Here is a 25,410-nt window from a genome sequence, read left to right on the forward strand (position 1 = left end):
ATTTAACATATTTTGTTCATCGAGACTGGATGTGTGATTTAAGTGTCACTGTAATTTTTTGAGCAGTGTATGTAGCCTAAGACTTTGCTGGAACAACAACTTGGACTTTCCAAACCTTCATACAACTTAATTTGGTTAGCCAAAATAATTATTCTTCATCAGATAGTTCTTTTGAATGTTAAGCAGATGTTGACAGAAAGCTACTCCTTTGACAAACCTTGTCCTATTGTCATGGTGAAGCTGGTTCCACAGTTGGGGTATCAGGACAGAGAACATGGGCTGACCAGGAGCTAAACCTCTGTACCAATTTTAGGTTGGAATTTTGTGTTTGAGTACATCCTAAAGATAGGGACGGGCAGGTCCCTTTTCTGGTACATAGGCAGGCACCACAGTCTTGCAGTGGGAGCGAAGTTCAACTGGAAGCTGGTTGAGTGTGGAGAGGAGCAGGCAGATACGTCAGGGACTCACCGGTTTCATGGCACAAGCAACGAGACCAAACAACGGTGAATAACACTGTGTACACTTGACTTGATGCAATGTACTGCCTCATTGAAAGATATGACGGTCCAGTCCTGTATGTGTGTGTGTGTTCGTTGGTGCGTTGGGGTGGGGGGAGGGAGTTAGTAAGTTGTCTCAAATACTGGGAAGTGTAGCTAGTGGCACAGGCAGCGTCTTTATGAACCGTGTTCCCCAGGGTTTTGTGCGTCACGCAAGTGAAGAGTCAAAGGGGAAGCAAGGGGTGTGCCTGGCATTGTGGGCGAGGAGTGCTTTATCCTCCTCGTTATGCGAGTGAACGGCTGGCTGCCCTGACGGAAGGAGGAGGAGAGGGAGCGTGCGAATGAGGCTCTGCGTATGGACGCTCTGAAGGACTCCCCAGCACAGTAGTACAGCAGTGGATTCATGACGCTGTTGGCCGCTGCGAGACACAGCGTCACCACCAAAACCCGCTGCAGGGACTTTGTCGCAACACAGCCCCACCTGCCCACCACCGCATGCAGGTGCAGCGAGCGAGCCACGTGATAGGGCAGGAAGCAGATCAAAAACGTGCAGATCACCATGGCAACCAGATGCAGAGCCCGACGCTGGCGGTGACGTCTCACATGGTTATGCGTCCGGCTCTCGGGGCTAGTCAACGGGTTCCCGCCGCCGAGGGTCCCGGTCAAGCCCGTCAGTCGGCGGATGATGAAGCCGTAGCAGATGAGGATGGTGGCGAATGGCACCAGGAAACCGAACGTCAGACCCACGTAGCTGAGGGCGAAGATCTTCTTCCAGTCGTCTAACTTACCGGGCTCGAAGCAGCGGGTCTGTCCCGCCCTAATCCTGGTCCCCCAGGAGAGGAACGGGACTGAAGATCCACCCACGAACAGCCAGATGCCCAAGCACGTCAGTGAGGTCCGGAGGGGTGTGGCCAAGGCTCGATGTTGGAGAGGCTTTAGCACAGCCAGCCAACGGAGCACGCTCAGACAAGTCAGAAATAGAACGCTATACGGACGCAGAATGAAGACATTACTAATTAAGTAGTCCTTCAGGTGCCTTTCTGACCAACATTAACTCACGTCATGACGGCTCTAAAACAGTGTATGAATAAGGACGTGTGTGCGTGTGCGCTTGTGCGTGTACCTGGTGTAGAGGTTGAGATAGAAGCAGAACACACAAAGTCGGCAGAGCCAGTCTGGCAGGTCCCATCGAGCCCCCCTAAAATAGTAGGCCAGTCGCAGCGGCAGGGTGAGGGAGAAAAATGTATCTGACAGGGCGAGGTTGGTCATGACGATAGTGGAGGCAGACCGTTTGGGAGTCAGTCGCAGGAGCACGAACAGCGCTCCACTGTTGGTAAGAAACCCAATAGGGAACACTAGCAGGTAGGTGACAGTGTAGGCTCGGTACTTAAAGACCTCATCATCACTGCTACATGACTGGTTGCCAGTCAATTCTGTGGGCGTGTGGTTACCCAATGGAAGGGTCACTGGGGGAACGGTGGAGTCCAACCAGTTGGAAGAACCAAGCCACAGAGCTGGGGAGAGAAAAAGAGGCATTCTTATCAGTATTATTAACACCGTGATAATCGTACATTTTGACAGTTGAAATTTGTTTTTTTCACCATATTTTTCTCCCCTACTGATTTCTTAATGTGATGTTGGCCTTGCTCCACAGCAGGTGCAGGAGAGGATTCCACAGGGGTGGGAATCCTGTGTATTCCTGTATAATCCTGTATATTCCTGTGTATTCCTGTGTATTCCTGTGTATTCCTGTGTATCCTGAATATTCCTGAGTATTCCTGCGTATCCCTGCGTATTCCTGCATATCCCGGCGTATTCCTGCATATTCCTGCATATTCCTGTATAATCCTGAATATTCTTGTATATTTCTGTATAATCCTGTGGATTCCTGTATATTCCTGTATATCCCTGCATATTCCTGAGCATTCCTATGTATTCCTGTATAATCCTGTATATCCTGAATATTCCAATTGTGCCCCCCTCTGTTTTTATTTTATAGTTATTTACTTGAACACATTTTAAATTAAAGTGTATGATTAAATTGTTAAGACACACAAATGACTTAAGGGGAATCCAAACAGCTTTTGATTTGGATCTGCTGTGTGATTCAGTGTTAAATTAAAAAAATGACAGCATTTTCTGAGACACAGGCGCATACTAATTTGTTTAGGAAAAACATTCACTCTTTCCTCAATGCTTCCTCTATACCATTTTCTGTACTGCATTTAAGTGATACCAGATAGTGTGTAGAAAAAGGAAATAGAGAAGCTATTCGTCTGTTAGGGAACCGTGAAGATTTTATCATGCTTCAGAATTTTCTCTAATTTCCTTTACTTGTTAGGGTCTAGGGCAGGGGTATTCAAATCATAACCTACGAGGGCCAGAGCCTGCTGGTTTTCTGTTCTACCTCATTATTAATGGAACCCACCTGGTGTCTTAAGCCTGAATGAGTCCCTGATTAGGGGATTAGGGTTGCAATGAAAAAATTGAGTGGAACTGGCTTCGAGGGCCAAATTTGAATACCTCTGGCCTAGGGTATAAGAATGAAAATGTTTCTGTACTGTCTACATACCAGAATAAACTTTAGTGTATGTACACATTCTAAAATAGCACAATTCATTTGTAATAAGGAAGTGTGACCTCGGGTGAACACATGTTCTGTTCTTCTGAATATTTAGGGCTGTTCTCTTATGCAAATGTTATAAGCCATAACCAAATTAGCAGTTGTAACTGCTGGTCTGAGTAAAACCTTCTGATAATAACAACAACACACTGGTATATCAGTCAAGCAGCACTCTCATTAAAGCCAATATGATATCTGAAAATGGTTACCCCACTCTCCATTTCCCTTCAGTAGCAACAGTGCAAGACATTCTACAATTAGTTTTCTGGTCTCAGATTATGCCTAAAAAACTTGGATGCTAATTTGAGCCTTTTCTTTAGACCAGGACTGGTCTTGAGCTGTAACTGGGAAATCACCCAATAGATTTTAGTTTCACTCAAGAAACTCTTGTAGGTAAGCATCTTAACAAAGGTCCTTAACATACCTGGTTGAAAAACAATCTAGCCTTTATTGTGCAATAGGTGGATTCCTCACAAACTACAAAAAAAACAGGAGCATGATTTTGGGGGTTCTTACAAAATGAAATGCATGAATTTATGCTTTAAGCATAATTAGCACATTTTGGCTTTACCACAGTCAGACTTTAAAGGTATAATTAGAGGCCCTTTATCAACTTCCTCATAGACTGATTAACAGATGGATAGCATTTTTGTGTTTCTAGGTGCTGTTCGAAGGAAGTTTCTTACTCTAGTTTGCACAATAGCAGGATATCTATGATATGTGCAAGCATGAAAGCATAAACTGTAGACGTCCAGTCATTGCACCAACTTCCTTCAAACTGGATACAGAGACATGCATATGATCCCTAAGTTCTTTGAAAAAAATAACTAAGTTCCATGCCCAATTTTATAGAGAAAAGTGATAAAGTTCTTGGCATTCATAATTGAATTTGTCTCCTGCAAATCAATAGCGAAGGGCGACCAATTTGAATCCATTTTCAATGTGAATCATAGAAGCAGAGATGGCATTGTAGAATGATGGTCCCTATATGTGTGGTTTTATTACAGGGTGCTCAACAATACACAATATACTAAATGAGTCTATGAACATTTGATTAGTTTTACAGAATAAGCGGTGGCGCTAAATCCACAGTTAAGTTGCATCAGTGTAACAAGGGTTATTATCAAGGCGGCATGTTTTGACAGTGCTAAAATTCGAATTCAGAGAGAGAGAGAGAGAGAGAGAGAGAGAGAGAGAATACTCTAAAATATTTATATTTAAAACAAAGTGGCAAATTTCAACTTCACATTTTCAGCTAGATTTTAAATATACAATTAACTCTGATCTGTGTGTGAATGAGTTACTCACTTGTCATTCTGTCAGAGCAGGCTTCTGCATTCTGTAGTGCATGGTCCACGGGACATCAAATAGTACCGGTCTGTGGACTTTTACTGCTGGGACAGGTACTACAGTGCTGGCCTGGTAGATAGTTGTTAGAAATCCATTTACTCTCACAATACACATTTGGAATCTCATGAGTCAGTCCACTGAAAATAACCGCTGTAGTAACAAACTGTCTTCAGTAAAAGTCTCTGCTTTTCTTAACTGCTCCTGTTCTCTCGTGTTAGAATTCCATGGAACCAAACCAGCATAATTACTGGGCAGAGAGCCATCTCACAGACCCGCCTCTCTCAGGTCTTGTTTAGCCAGTATGAAGATATTATAATCAGTCTGACCTTTGTCAGATGCAAATGTATACAGAGAGAGAGAGTGTTGACTATTACTCCTCCCTCGGTCCAATTAATGAGAAATGTATATTTTTGAGTCTTGCTATTGTGCAGCGAATGTCACAGTGGTTAGTGAGTACCTCTTCCTCCACAGCCTGACTGCCTCACCTGCAAAGATAGAGGAGTACTGAGAGTCGATGTTGACATGTAGATAATAATATACTTAAGTGAAAGTAGAAGTACCCCACTTAAGAAACCGCTCAAGTAAGAGCAAAAACACCTCCACAGAAAACAACTTGCATGCAGTACTACAACTCAATTTTAACACCTTGTGGTAAACTGAGGAAGCAACCCAAAAAATATGTTTTTATTGCTATCATTTAAACCTGCCAGATGTTAATTTGTGTGTCTAGAGCAAAGAAATGGTGTTTTTCAAATGATCATAATCATTAACTACGTCAGGTACACAAGGCCCCTGACAGTGTGAGGCCTGAGGCAGTTGTCTCTTCTGCCTTATGGGAAGTTCGCCCCTGGAAATATTAAAATATGTATGGGGAATAACAGGCATCTTCTTGCTGACAAGAGCATGAATTCCCTTATACTGTTTTAGAACACTGTCAAGAACAAAAATTATTCCACCGATCAGATGATGAGCAATAAAAAGACAATGACATCTTAAACGTAAGCCAATTATTATTCTCTATATTGTTCCCTTTACCCTTTAGTGAATTACTATTGTAAATGTTGCCCCCTATCTGGTATTATATTTAAATTGTTAAGCAAATTGTTTTGTAATGGAGCTTTTGCTGCCAGTAAACATAAACATGATCAGTTCAAATCATGTGTGCCAAATGGTTTATTTATTTATTCTAGGTGGTTTACCCTGGCCACTGTGCGTTCGGGGGGCTGATAGACAGACACTCCAAGCTGTCCCCGTTCAGCATTGGATAGGCTACTGTTTATTTCTATTATTTCTCAACCATTCCTAAATGCACATGAATAAATAAAAAATAGCACTACCCGACAAGCTGCTATCGCTGTAATAGGATGGGTATTGTTAAGCCACAACAGCTCCCTACTACAACAATGGTTTACGTTGTGCTTTCCTCTCTGCAATCACCCTTCTCATTATTAGCTAAATAGCAAGCATAATTGTTTAATGTTGTTTTCTGTCCTCATTTTTTAAATGTCATTATACTCAATGAATTAAATTGTGAGGCCTATCATATACCACTTTTATTCAGATCGTTATAATTTCTAAATTATATACCACATGCATTTACATTCTTTTACTTTTTTATGATTGCATCATGATGACTTTCAGAGGGAAAGCCTCAAGATCCACAGCCTAGTTAGCAGTAACTATCCTTCACTATCATACAAGCAACAGATAATTCCAACACTGCCTAAAAGCTATTTTAGGCAGTGTTGGAAGTGGCAGACTTGCTACCCATATAGCAAGTCAGCCACTATTCAGTGAGCAATTGTCTTGGTTGTTGCTTGTTATCTCTCATGAAGAGTAAAATCCCTGCTATTAGAGTATTTCAAGATGTTTAAAATTGTGACATTGGTAGATGATTCATTCCATTTCTATGGCCAGTTAAATCTGTTAAAATGCTGCATTGAAAGCATAGAACAACAACCTAAAAACAACACGCACAGTAGCGACCCAGTTAGATAGTCATGTAAACAGGAAGTTAGAATATAGCCAGTATAGTCGAGGAGCACCAGGGACCCTATTTCTTGGCAGAGGAATATTTGTCTTGTTCCTAAGTGCAGATGTTCTCAAAACTCTTCTTGGTGACAATCAGATGTTTGACAATTTGTTGTTGCTTTCAAGCAGCTTATCGTATTAACACAATAAATGGTGTGATGATTAGATGTCAGGTTAAATCAGGTATAAAATACATAGAACAGCTGCTGGTCACCAAGGAGTCCCTGACTTTTAGCAGTTAGGGTGCAGACACTACCAGAAGTGGAATAAACTGCCAGAAGTTCTTAGAGATGCTCAAAATGTATACATTTTTAAATCCAGGTTAAAGACACCTCTTTTCACGTGCCTATGACTGAGTGCTTAAACATAACCACACTGTTAGCCTCACAGCTTTTACAGCCTCTGCATGGAATCTACTACGGAATCTATCAGTTATGTTTTTATTTCATTTTTATTGTATTTCTATTTTCTTATTCTATGTAAAGCATATTGAATTGCCTATGTGATGTTTTTATTCTAGTATTTGTTTCTATTATATTGTAACTGTATATTTTCTTTTTCTTTGTAAAGCACACTGAATTGCTTCTATGTATAAATTGTGCTGTATAAATCAACTTGTTTGCTTGCCTTAGCGGATATTCAACACATTAGGTGGACTTCTCCTCTGGATGAAACATGACAACGGTCTTAACTGTGGAACGGCCTCCCTCATTGTTATTCTCTGGTCCTTTCCGGGGCCAGGCCCATCAGGTGCAACAGTAGAGCAGTGTTACACCATCAGGCTGGTGACACTGGTTTTCCAGCGTGCAAGGAGGGGATGGCGAGTCCAGTGAACTTTACATGAAACGTATGGAGGGGCTAAAGCACAGGTCCCTTCTAATTTCACACATGCTAAAGCTGGAGTAAATTAGCATTGAGAGTGTTAGGCACATATGTGAGCACAAGACGGTCCCTTTCCATGTAGACAGGCACTTCTTGTTGAGTGGTGAATTTGAATATGGGACATTATAATGGCTCTGCCCTCTCATTTCGTTGGTCCATATGCCCGATGTATTCATGTGTTTATTTTTATTTGTTTTTTTTGGGGTGGGGAGGGGGTACACAGCATACTTTCTATTGTTTCCAACTTGTGTCAATGCAGGGCTCATCCGCAAATGAGACCTTTGGTCTCTGCTTGACCTCCACTGCAAAAATAAAAGGTACATTTTAGTTTTTTTTAATGAGTTTCTAGTTCTCTGAGATTGACTGGCAGTGGCAGAGTCAATAAACAGGTGTCAGTTCACCCCTCGGTTCTTCTATGGTTTGACAACTCCATGGTATCTCCCTCTTAGACTGCAAAGAACCTCAGGACTGTGGCCAACACCCTGTGCAAACATCAATGTGGCAATTCACGCCTGAAGGCACATGCACTGAAACATTTGGAAAATGTCATGTACCTCACATAGGAAGTATTCAGGTCCCAATACATTCCTCTGGACTACTGAAAATTACTAATGGTGGTCTCTCTGCTTTTGCAATCAAACCCTAACAATTGAACAAAAATATTGCAGCCCACCTGGTATTTAAGCTTGCTGAGTCCTTCCGTGTCACTCAGCTCCTTTTCACATGTGCTTCCGGCCTAAATTGTTTGCTATTTTTGTATGTGTATTTCACATTATGTTAAGGCAAACATCCGTGTATAATGCTTGTAAAGATGCCAAACCGAATATATTTTATGTTCACTTCATCAATCACATTTAAATGCAAAATTGCTAAAAGCAACCAACTACCAGAATCACAAAACTTCTTTACCATCCCCTTTTTCTCCCCTCCACAATCGTCATATCCAGAGGTATAAAAAGAATTAAGTAAAAGTACTCAACTGGGTTCGGCTGGGTTCAGTTTAGGGAAGTATCTAATTAAGATCTAAGTAAATCAGGTAAAGGGAGTTCTAAACCAACCATAGATCAGTTAAACAAAAATCAAGAGTGTAAATGATGAATTCAGATCACTGGTTAGTTATGGACTCTGTTTACCTGGTCATTAAGCTCTTCCTTAGGAACTTCCCAAAACTGGTGCCCTTGTCTCAATGGAAGAACTCCCATTGAAATCAGGAGGGTGGACAATCGCAGCCAGGCTTGCCCCTTGGCTTCGTAGCCACATGTCAGCTATCAAGGCTTGAACCATGACAGTGGTGGTGAGCTCTGTGCCTTGAAAGTATGCACCACTGTGCTACCTGGGAGCTAGATTTTTGTATGTTACCAGTTTATACAAATGAGAGGTCATATTTTGCAGGGTGCCAATGACAGCATCCTTGTTCTATCCCCTGCGGTCTGCCTTCCGTTGATCTCTTCAAGGCTTCTATTGTGTCTGCTTTGACTGGATTTAAATGGACCACTGTGCTAAACAGCCCAGAGCCTGTAAGGACGGTACAGAGGGATAGAGTGGGGACAGCGAGGACAAAGAAACTGCAGGGGCTGGCTGAATAACATATGAGAGTGATGCATGGTCACGGGAGAGCAGACAACCTGGATGAGCTCTAAGCAGGGGGTCTCAGGGTGCCAGAAAAGGCCATTGAGCTGTGAGAGAGGAGAACCTGTTAAAGGACTGCTACTCAGGTTTCAGATAAAGTGAGCCAGGCAGAAAGAGATGCGCTCTTGTTTTTTCAGGCTAGTGTGCTCACATCTGCCACATATTAGAGCCTTTCTGCACTTTCATATATTTTCAGGAATCTCTCTTGAGCAGCTACCATCCAAAGTAATCATATTGTTTAGAAGGAGTGTTCCCTTCTGAGTTTATCCTTTTTATAGCCTGTTTTATGCTAATTAATAGAAAATTGTAGCATGAAAACTGAGCCAGTAAAAGATACAAAATCCCTGCTATTAGATAAGACATGGCAAATCAACACTTCAGTGAGGTTCTGTGTTGTTTGGTTTTGCATTAGATCTTGAATGTACCCTTTTCTGTCCTGTTTTCTTTCTTTGTTTTTGAATGTAGCCTATTCATTTGTCATTATTGTTTGCACCAGTGTCTTGTAGTGTCTCCCCACAATATGATTTCTGTGTTCGCTGTTGTTCGTTATGAGGTATTGTGTGTTTACCACTGAGCATTCTCTTTTTTTTTGTCATAGGAATATTTTGAAAGTCTGTTTTGTTACCCCGGCCCTTGCCTGCCTCCCTGACCACCTCTCTGGATTATCCCCTACTGTACTTTGGCTTCTGATCTGCATTGATACCCAGTTACCAAACTTCTGCCTGCCTTTTGGCTTCGCTCCAGCCTGTCTCTCTATATACCTTTGCTACTCCCTAATAAACGTCCTGCACATGGATCCATCCCTCCATCAACCTGCTCTGTGTCCATTCATTACATCTTCAATTTTCCACCTGAAAAGAATGAGGAAATTACTTTGACATAGATACCCATTCAAGTGTGATGATCAGTTCAACTGGATGGGGTGCCTATCACACACTTAGTCTGCTGAATGAACAGTCATTTCACTTCCTTTAAGTACATTTTTTTAGGTATGAACTCCTCTAGTAGTATGATAAGTATGCCTGAGAACAATGGACTGATTCATCAGGAAGTCGTGTGAATTTCTGACACACAGCACGAAGTGATGGAACTTCTGAGTCTTTTCAGTGAGCTGTCTTTTATGGCTGAATTCACGTCACTTGGTTGCCCAAAGGTTCATTTATTTCACAATTTGGTAGAAATGTACCTGGAACTGCAATCATTTATGAAATACGGGCACTTTTACTGTATGAAGGCAATACAATCACACAGCACATTCCTACTACTAAAACAGCAGAAACTAAAATGTCAATCATCGGGTCGTTGACATCATGTGCACGGTTACTTCTCAGTGACAACTAACGGTGACAACTTGAGCTCAAATTCACGGATCGGTAGCAGCTCAAAATGGCTTCAAATAGGGCGGTTCTACTGTATAACCTGGCTGTACAAATGATTTGACAGAACATAAGAACTACACTACCATGCCTTGCCACTCAAGCATTGCCTTTTACTTTTTGCTTACTCCAAAAGTAACAAAATGACTTTACACACCACTGAACTTCACACTCAATAGGCTAAACCAGACACGAACCTAGTGTCCCACCACTGTGTGTTTTATGGGGGAGTGGCTAAAAGAAAACTCACCTCAAATCTTGGTCACAGTTTGCAAGTGAGCAAGGGGGTGGCTGCGACTGAGAAGATTGTTCAGATGTGACCATAATCTAACTTTTTGGCCTGTCTCTACGTGCTGTGTTTGGCACAACACCAACAGTACGCATCATTATGAAGCACGGTGGTGGCAGAATCATGCTCTGAGGATGCTTCTTTGTGTCAGGGCCTGGAAAGCTTTGGAAAATAGAAAACGTGATGAATTCAGCAAGATACCAAATACTTGGGAGAAGGTTAATCTTCCAGCAGGACAATGACCCCAAACATAAAGCCAAAGCCATACTGGAGTGGCTTAAAAAACAAAAAGTCCATGTCCTGGAGTGGCCCAGTTAAAACCTGGACCTCAATCCATCATCAGCAGGGCTGCTCAATCCTGGTCCAGGACTTCTAACATCCAGTAGGTTTTCCCTCCGACCCCACTTGTGACTAACCTGACTTAGTTTTTCATCCAGCTCATTATTAGTATCAGGTGTGCAAAATTAGAGAGACAGCCTACAGAGTGGTAGCTCTCCAGGAACAGGAATGAGCAGCCCTGATATACAAGATACAGGTGTTTCTTTCTGCTCCATGTGAAAAGTGAAACTGTAGACATTTTCTTGTGCCCAGGGGCCCCAAATGTGATAGTCCGGCTCTGACAGAAAAAGCGACAGGTACTATTCAGATGAGGCCGAATAGTGAGACTGAGCTCTATGTAGGAAAGGTACTGTGTGGATACTAGGACTCTTGGGGAAATAATGGCAGCCCAACTCAGCACCTACACAGAGGAGTTCAGCTTGCCTGGCCGAGGTGAACTAACTCGACCAAGACCATCTTCAGTCCACCGGAAAAACAACCCCCACCCAAGACCGGTAAGAACCAGGACCTTCAGTACTGATAGCAGGAGAAAACATGGACATGCTAGAAGTAATGTAGTTGAAGCAGATGCATGTAAGTTATATTACCGTAACATAACAAAAATGTGATGTTAGCAATATGTTGGTATATTTTGTACTTTAAGTGTCTGTGTATTCCCTGTGAAGACATTATGGTCTTGATAATGTTGTGTGGTGAAATGCCCCGAAGATACTCTGGTACTCAGACTGAATATCTACATAATATCTACACGTCTGCCTTCATAAAATGGGACTGCAGGTGCTTGATTCCAATTTATTGTCTGAATTGTATGTATTTCCAAATAACATACTATGATACCTTTTTTATATCCAATGTATTGTCCCCTTTGTGTCCCAAACACTCCCTTTTTAAGTGACACAAAATGAGGCTTTAATCCTCTTGCAGTTGAGCGGTCAATGCCTGCACCCTATAAAAGTGACACATACTCATTCTGGATTCACCTTCTTTTTTCTTTCTTTTTCTTTTAAATTATATTCAAGACCGTATCTTAAAGTTAACAAATGTGAATTAATTAAACATATGCCAAATGGTTTTCATAAAAGCTGTTAACTTTGTAAGTTTGAATTGCAACTCATTTAGCTTGTTTGACTGTGCCAGATTGAGTTAAAGAATCACAGGACATAATCACCTGTTTGTTACAGTTAATTTTTATGTAATTTTCATTGGATCATGCAAAGTTTCACATTACCAGACCCTTTGTCTCCTACTAGGAAAGTTTGGAAACCTAAGCCCTTTGTATGTGGGCCAGGGCACGCCTTCCCCGATATGGTGCTCTCTCTCAATCTACCGTCAGACATAAACAGACTAAAATAGACAACTGTGGGTTGTTTACAGAGAGAAAACATTCTGTAAATCAAAGCCTGACCAGCTGTGCGTGACTTTATAGGAGCATCACTGGGACTAAAGGAAAGGTAATTGTTTCTGCAGTGCATTGCTTTTATTTATATTTTATTATATTTTTGGGTCTGCCCCACTCTAGCAACAAGTCCTCTACTTAAATCCTCCACGAGACCACACATTTCAGCCGAGCCAGGCCATGAACGAGTGTCTCTGAGGGACAACATTGTTAAATGGTGTAGTGTTTAGAGATGCAGGCGACCTCCCAGTAGACTAAAATCATTATGGAATTCGGGTCTCTGCATTGCCAAATGAATGTGTTAAATAACACTGTTTAATGTGCTGATTAAGCCTATTGACTTGAATATGAGATATTGTGACTTACTTTATGTGCATTTTCTTTTTTTACACTTAAGAATTCCACTTCGTTATCAATGATGAAGTTTATGTCCATGTTGACTGCATCGTCCATGTTGTCCACCACTGACAAAAGCTAGGTAACAAGGACTCGAAATACAGTGTAAACCTTTTTAGGATAATGTTAGCACTGCTGATTAAAGAAGAGTAAATTTTAGAGTACACTACGTACATTTTGTTGACTATCCTAGACTGGAGAGAGTAAAGTAGTAGTAATCAATCTTTTTACAGTGAGGAACCACATTGTTTCAGACCCATATTTTCCCTAAAGCCGTTAACAAGTTCTCTTCTTGAACTAGCATTCCCATGATTACACACAAAGCATGCGCCAAACATCCGTCTATCTTCAGTGTCCCCAGGCTGACATATTTTCTCCCTGTTCTTGTCTGCCCATACAGGACTTTCTGTTGCCCAGAAATAAAGAGAAGACCCACACGGCCTCCCATGTAACATTTCAGGCTGCTACCCGTGAAAACAATGGCCGCCCGCTCTTCCCACTTGTTAAACACTTGTCTTTTCAACATAATCACGGTATGATATATAATCACGTCTCAAAGTTGCCCGAGCCGACCACAAGGAGCTGCTAGAGCATGAGGGGGCAAGGCTTTAGCTGTGGGAAGGGCTAGGAGTGCTGCAGCCCACACTGATGCAGCCTCAGCCCTCTCTGACGAGATTCCAGTAATGCGTTTGTCGGTCAGCGAGACATGCATCATTATGGCTGATGGAGCATGTGTCTCCAGTGCATTTAGTATCCGTTCAATTCCACAGTACCCTCTGCTCAAAACGTCTTCCTGTGGCCATGGGCAAGGCAGCAATATTTGATTACTGGCCAATTGCACCGTTCTCTGTGGAATCACTGGACTATCAATCTAGCAGTGACACAGCTAGCTGACAGCCAGTGAGTTTACAGCTGTGCCATTCAGGGGCCCCAGCATTCTACCAGTGTGCACCCTCTTGTGTGTTTAGTGTACAATATAGTGGTATTGCTGTAGTGCATTGTCTAAAGTGGCTCTTTCACATGGTGGTAAACTTGCATGATCTCTGGCAGCTGCTGAAAGAGAGCCACCTTGGATGCCAGCACTCAACTCATCCAAAACAAAACATGTGCTGCCCTCTGCAGGCTGGCAACAGAAACGACATATAACAGATCCTATGCAATTCCAACCTCACCTGAAACTCACACAGAGGTATGTAATTGGTCTTTTTTATTTTCAAATTAGTCATATACTTCATTCATTCTTATAACAATACAGTGCACCTCCACAGACCTGAAAGAAAGGACTCCAAGTCCTTACAACAGAGGTCAGATGGTTACCTAAGTAACATCCAGCGTTGTTGTGATCTCAACTCACATTCACCACAGAAAGTCTGGTGAGAGGCAAGGTCACCCTTTAACTTTTTACAAATGTAAACAATACTTGAATTTTATTTTTACCTTTGTTTGTAAACCTACTGTCAACATCTATGTAGATAACAATTGCCTGAATCTGTTTGTTCCTCTTGTGTTAACCAATGCTATATCTCCAATATTTCCAAATAACTGACAGGAGACACTCAGGTCCTGAACATCTAATGGGAATTCAAAATTGCTGCCTCCCAGCAGTTAAGCACCTCTCTTTTCAGGCACACAAGTGGAGGTCCATCTCAGACACTAGACAGGATTCATGGTACAGTACATGCCCTGACTTGTCTTATCTGAATGCATGTTCTCCGCAACAAATTGTTCTGAATAGCCTACCACAGACTACAGTGGGGACATTTTTCAGGTTTTCCCACTTACAAAGCATGTAGAAGTCTGTAATTTATATCATAGGTACTCTTCAACTGTGAGTGACAGAATCTAAAACAAAAATCCAGAAAATCACATTGTATGATTAAGTAATTCATTTGCATTTTATTGCATCAGAAAAGCAGAACTTAATATTTGGTACATAAACCTTTATTTGCAATTACAGAGATCATACGTTTCCTGTAGTTCTTGACCAGGTTTGCACACACTGCAGTAGGGATTTTGTCCCACTCCCCCATACAGACCTTCTCCAGATCCTTCAGGTTTTGGGGCTGTCACTGGGCAATACAGAGTTTCAGCTCCCTCCAAAGATTTTCTATTGGGTTCAGGTCTGGAGACTGGCTAGGCCACTCCAGGATCTTGAGATGCTTCTTATGGAGCCACTCCTTAGTTGCCCTGGCTGTGTGTTTCGAGTTGTTGTCATGCTGGAAGACCCAGCTACGACCCATCTTCAATGCTCTTACTGAGGGAAGGAGGTTGTTGGCCAAGATCTCACGATACATGGCCCCATCCATCCTCCCCTCAATACGGTGCAGTCGTCCTGTCCCCCTTGCAGATAAGCATCCCCAAAGAATAATGTTTCCACCTCCATTCTTCACAGTTCGGATGGTGTTCTTGGGGTTGTGCTCATCCTTCTTCTTTCTCCAAACACGGCGAGTGGAGTTTAGACCAAGAAGCTCTATTTTTGTCTCATCAGACCACATGACGTTCTTCCATTCCTCTTCTGGATCATCCAGATGGTCATTGGCAAACTTCAGAAGGGCCTGGACATGCGCTGGCTTGAGCAGGGGGACCTTGTGTGCACTGCAGGATTTTAATCCATGATGGCGTAGTGTGTTACTAATGGTTTTCTTTGAGAATGTGGTCCCAGCTCTCTTCAGGTCATTGACCAGGTCTTGCAGTGTAGTTCTGGGCTGATCCCTCACCTTCCTCATGATCATTGATGCCCCACGAGGTGAGATCTTGCATGGAGCCCCAGACCGAGGGAGATTGACCGTCATCTTGAACTTCTTCCATTTTCTAATAATTGCGCCAACAGTTGTTGCCTTCTCACCAAGCTGCTTGCCTATTGTCCTGTAGCCAATCCCAGCCTTGTGCAGGTCTACAATTTTATCCCTGATGTCCTTACACAGCTCTCTGGTCTTGGCCATTGTGGAGAGGTTGGAGTCTGTTTGATTGAGTGTGTGGACAAGTGTCTTTTATACAGGTAACGAGTTAGGTCCAGTTAATACAGGTAATGAGTGTAGAACAGGAGGGCTTCTTACAGAAAAACTAACAGGTCTGTGAGGGACTGAATTCTTACTGGTTGGTAGGTGATCAAATACTTATGTCATGCAATAAAATGCTAATGAATTACTTAATCATACAATGTGATTTTCAGGATTTTTGTTTTAGATTCCATCTCTCACAGTTGAAGTGTACCTATGATCAAAATTACAGACCTCTACATGCTTTGTAAAAACTTGCAAAATCGGCAGTGTATCAAATACTTGTTCTCCCCACTGTATATACAAATATATTGAATGAGTGTGAAATCCAACATGCAATACTATAGTCAAGTTTACAGACAGATTTATTTTGTAATACAATGCCAAGGGAAGGTCAGAGTTGGTTTCCACACTTCCCTCTGAAACCACCCCTGTGGTGGGAATCCGGGTTCCATTCTTTCCTCTGACCCCTGCTTCTGTTGCTACTGTATCCTGTCTTCAAACATTTAAATAAGAAACATTAAACATTAAAAATAGATTTTTTTGGGGGGGGATAATTAACAAAGATGTCTTGATTGCATATGTCTTCCAAATTGGTCCAGTACTTGATGAAAGCCACTTTAGCCATCCATGGCTGTGAAACAGCCTTTGGCAACTCTCAGTTTTGAGTCTTCTTGGTTATGCCTCTATCAGCTGTGCACACATTGATTTGGGCAATTTCTCTTATTCGTACTTGTAGATCTGCTGAAGCTCTGTGAGATTGGATGGGGAGCGACTGTGAACTGCGATCTTCAGATCACTATATAGACATTCAATCAGGTACAAATCTGGGTTTTGGCTGGGCCACTCAAAGAAATCATAGACCGTCCAGAAGCCTCTCCAGCGTTGTATGGGCTGTATGAAGACTCAATGTTACGATTGTTGCTAAAGGCTTTTCTACAAAGTCCTGACAGAAGCAGAATTTGGCAACTGTTTTCATGCAGAGTGCTAATTTATTATTAATCCTACTATTTCTACAGATCTGCGTTCCAGTTAAGCTTTTCATATGCACATGTCTAACTGCTTAATGTCTAACTGATTGTTTCCCAAGGAGTTTGGGTAGTTTTTTTTTAAACAACAGCGAAACAAAAAGAAAGAAGATACAACATATATTTATTTTGGCAGTGGTACATTTACATAATTAGTTTAGGCAGCACACAGCCTCAATTGTTTCCAAACTCACCTTTCCTTAAACCTTATTTCCTTCACTGTGCTTGTGACCTGCCAGCGTCTAAAACCTGCCAGTTACTAAAATAGGAAGAACAGGTTTTTCAGGCGGTTCAGCGCTGGAGTGAGGAATCCATTACCACTCTTCGGGACTGCTTCAAGACCACAGACTGGCAGGTGTTTTCTGTTGCAGCTGATGGGGACATTGGTGAATACACAGACTCTGTCTCAGCATGTATCTCCAAGTGACACGATGTCGTCCCGAGGGTCAATGTCAGGACTTTCCCCAAACAGAAGCCCTGGGTTAATGATAATGTCTGTGCTAAGCTAATAGCACGGTCCTCTCTTTATAGCTCCGGGGACCTGGTGGCTTTGAGGAGATCCATATATTTCCTACAGAAGGCTATCAGAGATGGAAAAAGAGAGTACTGGGATAAGTTGGGATAACTACCACAGCTCTGGACCCAGACACATGTGGTGTAGACAGTGACACATCGTAGACTACAAAGGGAAGAATAGCAGTAATGCCCTCCTTCCGCCTCGCTCCCTGCTGAGCTCAACACCTTCTATGCACCGTTTGAGGCAACCTACACAATTCCTTTGGTGAGGCTTTCTGAGGACCAGGACGACTGCACTCTGTCCCTAACCACAGCTGACACGAGGACAGCTTTTAAAAGAGTGAACTCTCAGAAGCCACCAGGGCCAGATGGCATTCCGGACTGTGTCCTCAGGGTGTGTTTTCTACCAGCTAGCAGATGTCTTCACCTCTATATTCAACCTCTCCCTGACTCAGTCTGCAGACCACCATTGTCCACGTATAGACCTGGTAGTCATTCACCTGCCTGAATGACTACCAGGCTGTAGCACTGACCTCCATCATCATGAAGTGCTTAGAGCGGCTGGTCAGGACCCATATTTGCTCCGCCCTTCCTGACACCTTGGACCCCCTTCAATTTGCATACCGCCCCAACTACGGACGATGTACGTAGGACGCAATCGCCGTGACTGCACACACATCCCTCTCCCACCTGGAAAAGGGTAACACATACGTGAGGATGCTGTATGTGGACTACAGCTCAGCATTCAACACTTGTGCTAGCTCGATTCCCAAGCTCAGGACCCTGGGTCTTAACGCCTCCCTTTGCAACTGGATCTGGGACTTCCTGATGAAAAGACCCCAGATGGTGAGAATGGGCAACCTTACCTCCTCTGCACTGACCCTGAGTGTTGGAGACTCTCAGGGCTGTGTCCTCAGTCCCCTCCTGTACTCCCTGTTCACGCACGATTGCGTGGCGACAGGTAAGTGACTTGGCAGCAGGATGCCAGGAAAACAACCTCTCAAAGGTTTTCAAGACTGAGGAGATGATTGTGGACTTCAGGAAGCGGCCAAGGGGGGGGGGGGGGGGTCATCATCCACCCCATACACATCGATGGAGCAGAAGTGGAGAGAGTCTCCAACTTCAAGATCCTCTGTGTGTTCATCATCAATGACATCACCTGGTCCAGGTAAGCAGACTTTGAGGTAAAAATATTCCAAACGTGCCTATGCTTCCTGCGGAGACTCAAGAAGTTTGGCATGTCTGCAAAAACACCAACCTTTACAGATGTACCATTGAGAGCATCCTCTCAGGTTGCATTACTACCTGGTACGGCAGCTGCACCGCTGCTGAACCGCAAAGCCCTCCAGTTGGTGAAGTCAGTAGAGGGCATCATTGGCTGCCATCTTAATTCTGTGCAAGGCATCTACCATACACAATGCCTTAGGAAAGCACGGGAACATTCCCATAGCCACCCAGGCTATGTTCTATTCACAAACCAGGTAAAATATATAGTGGGGAGAACTATTTGATAAACTGCCGATTTTGCATGTTTTCCAACTTACATGTAGAGGTCTGTCATTTTTATCATAGGTACACTGGGAGGACATGGACAAACCTGTCTCTGTCTCTCCACTCCCTTTCTCTGATCAATCTTGCCTGTAAATCTCTCTCTCTAGTGACTCGCTCAGGTATTTGCAAAACCTAACTGAGGTTGTCAGGTGAGTGAACATGCCCAGATAAGCTTTGGGCCATGTGACTCCCTGGACTACCCTGTAAGGTCTTTCTTCCTTGATGCTAACTTTTGGACTCTCCTCTTCAGCTCACCCCACCAATTTTCAATTGGGTTCAGGGGACTGTGATGGCCATATTTGATAATTAAACCACCAAACCCAGGTGATGCTGGCCACCTTCCACAAGACCCTTGACCTAGGTAGTAACCAGGAATTGTTCTGTCACTTTATAAGAATGCGGTGAGGTACAATGAGTATATGTGAGTATACAAAAAAAGTGTGTGAATGAATGTTAAGTTGGAGAGAAGAAATAAAACTAACCAGAAGGTAGAGCAACTTTCTTTGCTCTGGCCATATGTTACCACAGTGACGTTCCATGATCTCGATCTCTCTGTTGACATATGCCAGTTGCCTGACTTTTGGGGCCTGCGCTGGTCATTTTATGTGACCATCTGGGCCACTACTGTCAGTCGATCAACATCTGTAAAACGGAGGGTGGGAAGGAAACAGTATTTTGGTCTTCCAAGAGAGCATAATCTCATAATTTATTAATCAAAATGCAGATAGAGTGGGGAGAACAAGTATTTGATACACAGCTGCAGGTCATGCAGCTCACGCAAGGTCCCTCTGCTCAAGCCAGCGCATGTCCAGGCCCGTCTGAAGTTTGCCAATGACCATGTGGATGATCCAGAGGAGGAATGGGAGAAGTTCATGTGGTCCGATGAGACAAAAATAGAGCTTCTTGGTCTAAACTCCACTCGCCGTGTTTGGAGGGTGTCCCTTTGTTTGATGCTTGGCAATGTGGGTGGATTGATTTCCTGCCTGTTGGGCCCTGTCCGTGTCCTCCACCTGTGGTAGGGCCAAAGTGTCGCCGGACCCCCCTGTCTCAGTCCCAAGGTCTTATGCTGCTATACTGTTGTGCTGGGGGAGTAGGGTCTATTCTGCTTCCCCACTAAGTTCTCCTTCTCCATTATAAATCATTGTTGATATGAGGAATGCATTTTCTGAATTTCCCCAGTCTCCTCACGTTTTAAACTTTAGGAGGACATGAGGTCCTGGTCCACACCTGCGGAGTACCTGGTTTGGGGGGCCCGTTGTTGTCCCTTTCCAAAGTCCTCCTGGTTGTGTTGCAGATGAAGACGATACCTGACGATTTCAGCTGCCCACCTCCTCCCTCCCCTGTGTTGTCCCTGTCATTGTCCATCTGGTCATGCTTCTGACCTGGTCTAAATTTAAATAGACTCTGGACTCAGCCCACATGCATTTATTAATTATTCCAATTGGACTCATAATATCTCACCCGGCACAGCCAGAAGAGGACTGGTCACCCCTCTGACCCTGGGTACTCTCTAGGTTTCTTCCTAAATTTAGGCCTTCTTAGGGAGTTTTTCCTAGCCACTGAAATTCAACACTACTGTTGTTTGCTCCTTGGGGTTTATGGCCGGGTGTTTCTGTGACAACTGCTGTTGTAAAAAGGGCTTCATAAATAAATGTGATTGATTGGAGGAAGAAGGATGAGTACAACCCCAAGAACACCATCCCAACCGTGAAGCATGGAGTTGGAAACATTATTCTTTGGGGATGCTTTTCTGCAAAGAGGACAGGATGACTGCACTGTATTGAGGGGAGGATAGATGGGGCCATGTATCGCAAGATCTTGGCCAACAACCTCCTTCCCTCAGTAAGAGCATTGAAGATGGGTCGTGGCTGGGTCTTCCAGCATGACAACGACCCAAAACACACAGCCAGGGCAACTAAGGAGTGGCTCCGTAAGAAGCATCTCAAGGAGTGGCCTAGCCAGTCTCCAGACCTGAACCCAATAGAAAATCTTTGGAGGGCGCTGAAAGTCTGTATTGAAGGATCTGGAGAAGGTTTGTATGGAGGAGTGGGCCAAAATCCCTGCTGCAGTGTGTGCAAACCTGGTCAAGAACTACAGAAAACGTATGATCTCTGTAATTGCAAACAAAGGTTTCTCTACCAAATATCACGTTCTGCTTTTCTGATGTATCAAATACATATGTCATGCAACAAAATGCAAATTAATTACTTAATAATCATACAATGTGAATTTCTGGATTTTTGTTTTAGATTCCGTCATTCACATTTGAAGAGTACCTATGATAAAAATACAGACTTCTACATGCTTTGTAAGTTGGAAAACCTGCAAAATCGGCAGTGTATCAAATACTTGTTCTCCCCTCTGCAGATTCTTTAAAATAGTGCTTTGCTTTTCAGAAGCTGATCTTTTTTTCTATGCTGATGTCAGTTTGGATGCATAAAAATAAGAAAAATAAGGATTGCCAGCTGCTAGCAGTGATGATCTGGTCAGCACAGTTGTCAGGTTGAGTGGATCCAACAGCTGCCACTTCATAAACACTCATTGGCTAAACAAGATCGGAATGTCTTGGAAACAAACTTTGTAGTGAAAACCAATGCAATTTATATAATATTCTAAAAAAAAATACTTTATTTATATATCTTTGTATTTTGTTTGATTTTATGCAAGTCCTTTGCATTCCACTTTTTAAAGGGTCTAAATGCTTATTAGATATTTCTGTTTTTGTATTGACACAAATGTCTAAAAGGGTGTTTTCTCTTGTCTTGTGGATATTATTTGTGGATTGTTTGCAAAAATAAAATAAAAAATTACAAAAGAATTCTATGGCACAACAAATTGTGGAGAAAGTCTGTAGGCACTGTAAATTTGTATGTATATCCTACCAAGCTTGAACATTGTTTCTTCAATTTTGACAAAAACTGTTATTCACAGTGTAATGGCTACTAAAGTGCTTATCATCAAGTATTAACTCTAGGGGGTACATAAGAAATAAAAATCTATTTCAAATTGTTCTATTACTTTCATAATGTGGTGCACGGTAGGTTGTGTAGAACAATAACTTAATATTCTTTTCAACGTTGTTTTTATGTAAAACTCTTTCTGAAGTATGGGTCTTATTATTAAATTGATCGTTTTCATTGCTAGCGGGCCTGAGAGAAGTAACCATGCACATGACCATCTATGACTGGAAGATTTCAAGATTGCTGCAAAATATTGTTCAGGAGTTTACAATGTTTTTATTTACAAATGCAAGTTAATGCAATTTTTGTCATCTGACATTCTTTATGATAGTATTATGTTAATAAATAGACCCATACTTCATAAATCTTTGGAGTTCCACTTTAAGGCACAAAAAGTGCAGTCTTTTACTACTGTCTGTATCAACTTTATGTTACAGCGGTGGATACAGCTGCTTCAGTGTGGTGAAACCTTCCCAGGCTGGACACTATATCATTCATCCAGAGTTTATGTCTGAGTGCCTGCGCTGAAATGGGTTTTATAATCACATGTTCAATACAGTTTGATTATTTTATTAGAAGTCTTCTGCAGTGTGTGCTTTTGAAAAGAACAAAAATACAGTTCATTCACTTTCATTGTTTATTCTATTCATGACTTGAATATTCATGACATCAATATAGCCTTTTTATAACTTTTAAATGCCCCAAAAGGAAATTAAGACAGAATGAATTGTACTGATGCACTGATGGTTTTCAATCATATATATTTTTAGTTTGTTTTGAGTTGTAGGTGTCCCAACATAGAAGATAAAGAGATACAAGTTTAATTCTGAAATGCACTGTCATCATTTTTCAAGCTGTCTTGTTGATTAGCCAATAAAATGTGTTAAATTAAATAATTGATTGGAGTTTTATTATTTGTGCTTCTGGGGTTGGATTATCCCTTTAAAGGAAAGGTTAGCTATTGTTGAAACTGGGGCCTATTTACAGATTATCCAACATGATCCTAGTTCATAGAATACAAATGTTTGTAAATTATTTCAGTTTTGAGTTTTTCCGATTTTTCCTACATTCTCTCTCTAACATGGAACTGAATGGGTCAACCGATACAGCTCCGGAAAAAATTAAGAGCACTTTTTCTTTCCTTTCAAGAAAAGTTTTAAATTAAAGATTTGAGTGAGGAACAGAAGCGTTCAATTTCCAGTGGTCTCTTAATTTTAACCATTCTGTTCCTTACCTTCTGTTCCGACTTTTTTTGGAAAGGAAAGAAAAAGTTGCAATGCTCTCAAAACATTTTCTGGAGCTGTATATGATACATTTTGTTTTCCAAAATGGGAAGGCCACGGTGTATTGATATAGGTCTCTGTATGTACTCCTGTCAATTGTACCAAAACGAGCATTGTATCAATGGTTATGTTCTACGTGAAAGCGAACAATTTTTTTTCATAAACCATGCAGTACCTCACAACATCTGTAAATCGTGCTGTTTCAAAAAAGCTGAACTACAGTTCTGGCCTCATTAGAGTTTACTAGCTAGCAACAAGCACAATTTACGGACATTTATCAAAATGTTGTCCGTTTGGTCCCTCCGACCTCTGCCTCACCTTCTTTGGGGACGTGGAAGGTTTCCAAAACTGCCTGGTGGATAAGAGCTTCAAAGTTGCCATCTATAATGTACACACTGGAGCTGATTCAGCCTCATCCATGGACACATCAAGGTTCTCGATGGCATTAGGTAGCAATAAATCCCACTCCTTATGTGAGCTAAAGTTTGGTTAAAAAAAAAAAAAGCTGGTTGCTGGATAAAGCCTCATTGCAGACAGATTTGCTTCGGTTACCAGCAGCTAATATAACTTGTTGGCATTTTTACTAGCTAACGTGAGCTATTTTGTTAACAAAGCCTGTTATGGATACAGCCTCCTCACAGACAAATTCATCAGCACGCACAGCTGCTTATACATTTTCCATAAAGAATAAACAGAGATAACCATTGAAATAATGCTTGTTTGGCACTAATTGTTTTCGGAGAACATACAGAGACCTATATCAATATACCCTGGCCTTCTCGTTTTGGAAAACCTATTATATCATATATTTTTTAACGATATTGGTTGCCCCATTCACTTCCATTGTAGCCCGGAGAGAGTCTTCCTTTAAAAATAATTTAACTTCAAAACTTCCAACAAAAATATGTCTCTACAGTTCATGATTTCGCTAGATCAGGGGTATTTAAATCTGGCCCTCGAAGCCAGTTCCACTAAATTTTTTATTGCAAACCTCTAATCAGGGATCTATTCAGACTTAAGACACCAGTTGGGTCCAATTAATGATGAGGTAAAACAGAAAACCAGCAGGCTCCGGCCCTCGTAGGTTAAGATTTTAATACCCCTTCGCTAGATAATATGAAAAAAGGCCACAGGTTAAAAAATATCTAACAGTGGGGAGGAAGCCTGCTGAAACGTTTGTCAACATGTTAAAATGTATAAATAGATAATTGGAAGCTTCCAATAATATTTAGATCAGCAATTGAAGGGAGCAACTTTATGATTCTATTTTTAAATCACCAGTTTTAATTTTGAACGAGAATCAATTTTTTTGTAGACTGTTTAATAATAGGCTCTGTGCACAAGTGTATAGACGAACTTCCGCTTTAGCCAGATGTCGGCATATCATTTTCCGGTTTACTTGAGGCGATCACCCGTGTCGCCCAAAATTTCAGTTTTTAGTAGATGTCTCCAAGACCTGCCTAGTATAAGCATTAGTGATGTCCATCGAATTGTTGATGCCTGGTCCCCTGCTCCAACAAGCAAGCGGAACAAGGGATTCAAACCCTACGTATTGAGTTATCTGCACAACTACGAGGGTAAGTAGTTTACTGTGGTGTGCCGGCCGGCTATCGGCTAAGCTTGTTAGCGACGTGTTCCTTTTTAGTGTAGTATTAGGCAGGACAATAGAATGCATAAAAATTCACCCTAGCCTCAAAAACGGCAAAGGAACGCTGGCTGTGCTGGAACGCTAGCGCGTCCCCATAATAAGTGAATTGAAACGAACCTTCGTTCAGCCTCTTCAACCTGAATGAAGCTTAAAATTCCATAGCCTCAAAAAAAGCACCAAAACAGGTCTCCTCTTTTATTTTACTACGGTAACCTCATTTCACAACAAAACAGAAAAATAACAACTGGCCTAGGAAGTAAACATCTGGTCCTATATGGTATTAATTGTGCTTAAACCTGCGTTACGTGGAAGTATATAAAATAATCGCCTCTTCTGACTATTTCTAGTCTAGCGTTTGAAGTCATTGAATGGCGCAAGTATATAAGTATATAAAAAATTGCCTTTTCTGACTATTTCTAGTCTAGCGTTTGAAGTCATTGAATGGCGCAAGCCATATTTTATTAAAAAGAGGACATTCTCCTGATTAAAATGATGACCCACTTGTACCTTGAAACTTAAATGAGTCACGTACATTATATTTCTTTTTTTTTCAAGTAAACCGGAAACTGCAATACCGACTTCTAGACAAAAGCGGAAGTTCCTCACTAAGCTGGTGC

The 25,410-nt window shown here is 42.0% G+C and overlaps 1 protein-coding gene across 1 annotated transcript; it reads right to left on the minus strand.

The window, feature by feature from the left end:
• On the minus strand, window positions 1–4,695 carry cysltr3 (cysteinyl leukotriene receptor 3). The gene is made up of 3 exons (XM_010881337.3): window positions 4,429–4,695; window positions 1,621–2,011; window positions 1–1,482 (listed from the first exon to the last, which is right to left on the minus strand). The coding sequence occupies exons 1-3, from the start codon at window positions 4,433–4,435 to the stop codon at window positions 675–677; spliced, it is 1,206 nt and encodes a 401-aa protein (XP_010879639.1). The 5' UTR covers window positions 4,436–4,695; the 3' UTR covers window positions 1–674.
• Between the last annotated feature and the right edge of the window lie 20,715 nt (window positions 4,696–25,410).

The sequence above is a fragment of the Esox lucius genome, chromosome 17 (assembly GCF_011004845.1).
Source record: "Esox lucius isolate fEsoLuc1 chromosome 17, fEsoLuc1.pri, whole genome shotgun sequence".
In the NCBI taxonomy this organism is placed as follows: domain Eukaryota; kingdom Metazoa; phylum Chordata; class Actinopteri; order Esociformes; family Esocidae; genus Esox; species Esox lucius.